This window comes from Nyctibius grandis, chromosome 2, assembly GCF_013368605.1.
Source record: "Nyctibius grandis isolate bNycGra1 chromosome 2, bNycGra1.pri, whole genome shotgun sequence".
NCBI lineage: Eukaryota > Metazoa > Chordata > Aves > Nyctibiiformes > Nyctibiidae > Nyctibius > Nyctibius grandis.
This window is the reverse complement of record NC_090659.1, coordinates 127,429,093-127,436,602: the sequence shown is the minus strand read 5'-3', so window position 1 is coordinate 127,436,602 and position 7,510 is coordinate 127,429,093. Positions and strand designations below refer to the sequence as shown.

General features: G+C 50.4%; 1 protein-coding gene across 1 annotated transcript; it reads right to left on the bottom strand.

Annotated features, from left to right (window-relative positions):
• Positions 1-3,540: 3,540 nt before the first annotated feature.
• On the bottom strand, positions 3,541-5,955 carry LOC137660490 (folate receptor gamma-like). Its single transcript, XM_068395355.1, is given in 5 exon segments — positions 3,541-3,626; positions 3,629-3,964; positions 4,227-4,362; positions 4,962-5,150; positions 5,818-5,955. Coding segments are annotated over 5 exon segments (885 nt in total).
• Positions 5,956-7,510: the final 1,555 nt, after the last annotated feature.

Below are 7,510 nucleotides of genomic sequence, written 5' to 3'. Positions count from 1 at the left end.
ACCCTTGCTGAGAAGAAATGCTTCCTAATGTCCAACCTGACCCTCCCCTGGCCAAGCTTGAGGCTGTGTCCTCTTGTCCCATCGCTGGTTGGGAGATTTCTAGTTTCACATCCAGTGTGTCAGGACAGCTCTGAATGTCAGCCTTCTCCCCGTTGTACTTTCAGTCCTTCTGCCTTGTTCTCACTGACGAATTAATAAGCAGTCTCCTCATCCAATCACCAGAAGGATGCTGGAGTTACACCCAAAATTTTAAATAGTTAGGGAGAAAAATAAATAAAACAGCAGCACATTCACACGGAATACACGGATTAAAGGCCAGATCTTTTAAGCAAGATCAGATCTATGTACCCAAAATGACATAACAGCTACACTCAGACCCAAAGAAATTGCTATTTCCTTAAAAGCTCATTAATGAGGACAGTGAATCACTGCAGAAATAAGATTCCTTCAAATCTCCGTTTGCTTCATCTCTGACAATGAATAATTGATAACTTTTCTTTGAAAAAGTCTTTTTTCCCCAATGAGTTTTGCCTTCGCTTTGTGGTAGTTTCATTTAGATCATTCTCCTCTTTCTTGTTTCTGAATATATTACGTGAAATGTGTCAAAAGCATAATTACAATCAAGGCAGATTTAATTTTCTGTTTCTTCCCTGGCAGCAAGGCACGTTACCCCATCTGAAGGAAAAACTAGATTGCTTTGTCACAAGTTGTTCCTAAGAAATTCATGGTCACTGCTGCTCATTTCCTTGATGTGCTCTGCGTGCTCTGTAAATATTTGGTTTGTCTGTTTCAGCATTTTTCAGGAAATAAACGTTAATCCAACTGGTTTCTAATTCCCTATCGCTTCTTTACCCTTTTCAACCTTTCTGGAAGCCAGGCCCCGGGGTTACCTTCCTCCAAGCTGGTTTTCATTCTCATTTATCTTCTGTTCATTCTCAGAGACATCTGCCAACAACCTTTGCACTGCTCCTGGCCCCCTCTGAGTACTCTAAGGGGAACATCACCCTGCCCTTACACTGCCCTTACTCTGCACTGGTCATTTAAAGCCATCAGTTTTCTCAATTTTTAACCTTTTTTTTCCTTGCTTCCCCTGAGTTCTTTCTTTGCTGCTGATGTTAGACTATGTGGTGGCCCTGGCAGTGTTGGGTTAATGGTTGGACTTGATGATCTTAAAGGTCTTTTCCAATCTAAACACTTCTATGATTCTATTTCAGGGAAAAATAATTTATAATAAGAAAAAAAAATAAATGTCATGCATGTTCATATCATTCCTCATTCAATGTGCTTCCCCAGCGTCTGAATAACAAAGCAATTCTGACATTAATCTGTGCGTCTAACTAACTGCAAATTGCTTTTTGCCTTCCCCTTCCTTCCTGTTCTTGCTTTATAAGCTCTTACTATTTCTTTCTGTAAATCACTACTGGTTTGGCCAAGCTCACATGCTCCTGTTTTTCTCTCACACTAAGGATCACCACAAAGGTGGTGATTTGTGCATGATGGTTTTTAGTGCCCTTCCTGCTTATTCATTCTACTGGTGGGGTTTGGAAAAAAAAGCTCTTTTTATTGCATCTTCAGTGACCTGCAGAGCTGCCTGGAAAACATCCTCCTCGACGTTTTCCTCATGAGATATCACTATGTCAGTTTTACCAAGTCCACTTTGCTTTCAACGACAAGAAACAAACAAACAGACAACAAAAGCACATAAAACCCCCTACAGAATAAAGATCTCTCTGAAAGACACAGCCTCAAGCTATGACACGGCCTCAAGCTTGGCCAGGGGAGGGTCAGGTTGGACATTAGGAAGCATTTCTTCTCAGCAAGGGTCATTAGCCATTGGAAGGGGCTGCCCAGGGAGGTGGTGGAGTCACCATCTCTGGAGGGGTTTAAGAAAAGCCTGGACCTGGCACTTAGTGCCCTGGTCTAGTTGCCATGGTGGTGTCAGGGCAATGGTTGGACTCAATGGTTGGTGACCAGCTACAGCAGAGGCTGTGTCATTAGAAGCATTTAAAAAAATCCAATAAACCAGAAGAATTTATGGGAATAGCTGCTTTCATCTAGATACTCCTTAAGGTATTTGAAGTATGATAAAGCTCTGCAGCCTGGAGAGCTCTGGACTTTCCCCAACCCGAGCAGCTCTGTGCGTTTCCCCACTGCTCCCCCCTTGGCCATTCCTTTCAGAAGTCACTAGAGTTTTGCTAGAGGCTTGTTTGCCTTTGCACAGCTACTTATGACACCTGCAAGTCCCCTGGGGGAGGAGGTGACCCATTGCCCCAGGGGAAGAGAATGTTTTGAAGCCCTACAGCTACACAACCCAAACCAGGTCCTGGGCAGGAGGAGGAGAGCTGTACCCATCAACCTGTAGGGAAGGAGGGGGAGCTTTCCATGTAAGATCTCTGGACAGCTACCAGACAAGGACAGTTCTGCTGAGATGCTCCTCAGAGGCACTTGCAGGTGCCACTGGCATCAGGCTGCAGCAGCAATTTGTATTTAGCCCCAGCAATCCATGCCCAGAAGGTCAGACTGCTCCTGCACCCAACCTAGAGAGGTTGGCTCAGGAGGAAGAAGTGGCTGTGACTAAGGAGGAGACAGCACAGGTGCTTCTCATGGCTAGCTGTGGTCTGCAGGAGGAGTCCCAGTGTGGGCATGCAGACAACTGCACCTCCTCCAGCGGGATGGGGCAGAGCACAGCAGCTCAGGAGCCATCAGGACCCAGATCTACACCCAGCCAGGAGGCTGCACCAAGTGCAAGGTACCAGTGAATATACCAGTGCCTGAAGGGGCTACAGGAAAGCAGGAGAGGGGCTTTTGACAAGGGCATGGAGTGACAGGACGAGGGGGAACGGTTTTAAACTGAGAGAGGGGAGATTGAGATGAGATATTAGGGAGAAATTCTCGTCTGTGAGGGTGGTGAGACCCTGGCCCAGGTTGCCCAGAGAAGCTGTGGCTGCCCCCTCCCTGGCAGTGTTCAAGGCCAGGTTGGATGGGGCTTGGAGCAACCTGGTCTGGTGGAAGGTGTCCCTGCCCATGGCAGGGGTTGGAGCTGGATGGGCTTTAAGGTCCCTTCCAACCCAAACTGTTCTGTGATTTTATGATCTTTCCTTCCCCCCCCCATGCAGACTCCTACATTTACAGACCCCACACCCACCACCCCCAGTCCAGACCAGCAGCCTTGTCCCACCCCCAGAGCACTTCTACCCCCTCGATAGTACGTAACTTCAGTGCAGCAAGGCTGATTCAGGAGTGTTTTATTATCATCCCCACCCTTCAGGGGGTCAGGGCAGTCTGGAAGACCAGATAGCAGAGCTCAGCCAAGGACCTTGAACAAGCACTGCCAACCCAGCACACAGCACCGAGGTGGGAACAGAGGGGAAGGAGCTCCTACGTCACAGCAAAGACACACGGCATTGCCCTTCCCAGGTGGGCAAGGAAACACCTCCCTCTGCCAGCAGCTACAAGTAGAGGCTGGCATCAAGGTCTAACAACTCCTGCAGAGCACTTGCTGGGGTGCGTGACCAGCCTGAGCAGACAGACCCAAGTTACCTATGCCAGCTCCTCTTGTAGGGCAGCTGGAGCAGTCCAAGCCATGTCCCTTCGGGGAGCAGTCACAGGGACCCCCATCCATGGGGTCCACAGCCCCTGGCTCCCTCAGGGACCACCACAAGCGCCAGAGGCAGCAGGACCAGGACAGGCCATGGCAGAGCACACACAGCTTTGTCAGTCTCAGGAGTCACGTTCTCCATCCAAGAAGGGGAGGATCTCTTTCTCCAAGCATAGTACTTCGCCACAACCACGTTGGGGTTTCCCTGGGCAGGGTCGAACCACATCTGGATGCAGCGCCCGCTGCCCCGGTGCTCTGTGGTGTATTTGTAGGAGTTGGACCAGATTTTCTCACACAGGTCTTTTGGGTGGGGGAAGACGTGGCTGAAGGGTCTGCACATGGAGCCCCAAGGACAGCGGTTCGTTCCTGAAGACGAGACAACAACATGAGACGACCAGAAAACAACATGAGCCAGGACACTTCGCTTATGTCCTTTCACCTGGGAGGAGCAGGCCACCTGCCCGCAGCCCATCTTAGCTGATGGATGGTGGCTTGGCCACCTTCTGGTCAACAACCCCACAGACAGGCAACAGCAGTGAGTGGTCTTGGCTCCAGCCACCACGCAGTGACACTGCCAGGGGTTTGCCTGCAGCGGTGAGAAGAGGTTTGCTCCACACACGCCACCAACCTGTTGCCCAGTTCCAGCCCTTGTGCCAGTTCTCTTTGCACGTGACATAGTCCTTGCAGTCCTCCCACCACTCCTCGCAGTCCTCTTTGCAGAGCGGCACGTGAAGAATCCTCTCCCGACGCCAGCTGCTGTCAGCCTGCAAGGGAACAGGACCATGCACGCTGGTGGTGGCCCTTCAAAGATAAGGGGCAGGATCTGCCACATCGCAGAGTCCCCCCAGCCCCTTCTGTTGGGCTCCAGAGCTGATCTCTGAAGAGTTTCAGCCCCAACAGAGACATGCCTTGACAACAAGCAGTTCTTCCATCAGCTTGTCTGACCTAAGCAGAGGCTAGCAAAGGGGTGGTTCAAGTTGGACATTAGGAAGCATTTCTTCTCAGCAAGGGTCATTAGCCATTGGAAGGGGCTGCCCAGGGAGGTGGTGGAGTCACCATCTCTGGAGGGGTTTAAGAAAAGCCTGGACATGGCACTTAGTGCCCTGGTCTAGTTGCCATGGTGATGTGAGGGCAATGGTTGGACTCGATGATCCCAGAGGGCTCTTCCAACCTGGTTGATTCTGGGATTCTGTGATTCTGTGAAAGTCCTTCAAATGTTTCCACCCAGTAGGAAAGGTTGCAATGTCCTTGGAAGACACACCGCCATATACGCCAGGGCTACACTGTATGGGGGACCAGCATATAGCATATCACCTGGCCAGCACAAGACCTTTTGTCTTCATCACAGCAGATCTGATCCTACCTGGTCAATCCAGGGCCCCAGGTTGGGTGAGCACTCGTACAAGCATGTGTCCTGGATGAAGTGACGCTTGCACTTGGGTGGCATCAGCCCACAGTGGTTCCAGTTGAAGTTATACAGGTTGGATTGGTCCTTGTGGGCTTCTGAAGTGGTGTTGGCTGTGCAGCAGGCGTTGTCCTTCCAGGGAGCACACTGCAACAGAGCGAGAGACAGGCTGGGCCGGCAGCAGCTCGAGGGAGGCAGAGGATGCTGCAGGTGCCTACAGCAAGAACCCTTCAGCAGCAAGAACCTCTCCTCCAGCAAACCCTGGGGCACTTTGGGCTGAATAGTTCAGGGCTGCAGCAAGATGGAGTTGGAGGGAGAGCAGGAGGACTCTGAAGGTCAGATCCTCACCAGGGATTAGTGCCAGCCTGAGGAATAGGAACACACTCCCTTCTCGTGAACCCTGCCTTGCTCTTAGCCCCATCCCCACCAAGGACCTGGGGGCAGAGCCCTTCAATTAGCAAGAAGAGGCTTTAACACAGAGAGTGGGAGCAGAAAAGTGTGTCTTTCCTTGACATCCTTTATCTTGTTCTGACCTTGGGTACCTCAGCTCTGGTAAGGGGAGGCCTCCTGGTGAAGGAGGGGTGACACGGAGCTGACACAAATCCTCACACCATCACATCTGCCCTAGCCATTTGCCAGAAGAAAATAGCAATCAAACAGGCCTCACACCCAGCACAGGCTTTCTTCCTCAGGCACGTGGTTGCCAAGCCCAAAGCAGCCCGTATCATCTGGGGAGGGGGCACATGGGACCCCACTGGGGAGGTAGGCACAGGGGACCCCGACAACCCCACCGAACCCATCAGCAGAGCCATACCTGGTCGTACAGCATCCCCTCCGGGCCAGGCTTGGTTTTGTGGTGCTTGGCATCCATGCAGACGTTCAGCAGCGGGTCCTTCGCAGGCATCACCGCGGAGGTGGCCAACAGCACCAGCAGCGCCGGCCCCACTCCCATCCCCACAGTTGGAGCCGGGATGTCACGGAGCTGTACGGAAAGAGGACAGCACGGGAGGGGTTTTGGCCTCCTGAGGACACACCAGCAACTCCCAGCACCAAGGACACAAGCACAGCCCCCCCGGGCAAGGCTGCAAGGTCAACTCCACGTTGTCCTCTGGAGAACACCACAGGGACACACAGCCCTTCTAGTGCTCAGGCTGCCCAAGGGTTAACCTCCAACAGCCCTGGCCAGGATGGAGATGCTGTGGGAGACCTTTTCAAGTTGGGATCGTGTTGCATTAAGCCACCTGACTGTTTCAGCACAGAGTTTGCAGATCCCAAACCTCCTGCAGCCAGACACGGCTGGGTGAGGAACAGTTCGGAGGAGGTGGTTCAGTGCACGCTGATGTCTCGTGTGGACCACGAGCTGCAGGAGACCCACCTTATTTTCAGGAACGTGTTAAGAGGGGAAGGCATTTCCTTAGGTTTATCTGCTTCGGGGTCTTTGGAGACCCACAGCCGAGGTCTCCCAAGGAGACCTGACTTAAGCAATAAAAGACACCTCAAAATCATGCTTCAGCCTCCTCTACCCATCTAGAGGCTGATAGAACTTTTATAATAATTTACAAAAAAGCAAACAATAAAAAAAACCCCCAAAACCCAACAAACAAACACACTGCAGTGCTGCCTCGCATTCCTTGTCTATGCAGTGTAAGCACTTAAGGAAAAAAAAAAAAGCCTTTTAGGAAGCATTTTGCAAAACACAGGAGCAAAATGAACCATTTACAGCATTAAAAGAGCATAAAACAACACAGAAGACAGCAAATACAGACCTAAGGAAGCACACACGTAAACCTGAGGGCTAGGGAGTGGCTAACCTGCATCATAATGATATATAAAAAACTAATAAAAAGCCTTGAGGAAAACAAAATAAAATAAAATAAAATAAAACAAAAATCAACCTTACCAGCCCAGCTCACCTCCAAACCCTCTGCAACACCTTATAGCCACTCAGCACAGCAGCTCCCTGGGGCCAGCTTTAAGAGGAAACCCTTCTAACACAGGTGCTGGCACTTGGAGGTATCTTCCTAATAAGTTTAACGAGGTTTTACTTCTGCCAGCATTTGCTGCCTCAGAAGCAGTTGTTTTGGGGACAACCAACTCGTCCAGCCTCTTACAGACACAACACCCTCCTGCCTGGGAAAACAATCTAGTGGTTTTTTTTTATAAGGCACGTGTCTTTTCAGCCTTGGCCGTTCATAACAAACCCTTTCTTCCTCTACTCACACCAGTTAGTTTTAATTTGCACCATTGCATGAGACAAACAAAGCCAAGAAGGAGCAGATCCAGGATTCTGCCAGGCACCAAGAATGCTCATCACAAAAATGGTGATGCTCATCATAAGATGCTCATCACAAAAAAAGACAGGCAGAAATGAGTGCTGTTGTCTCAGAAGGAAGAATAATAACCCCCAACACCAAAAATAAATGCCAGCTGAGGAGGGGAAACAGTGTGGCTTGTTGCAAAAACCTGATAATAATAATTGATTCTGCCCCTCTGCTCCGCTCTCGGGA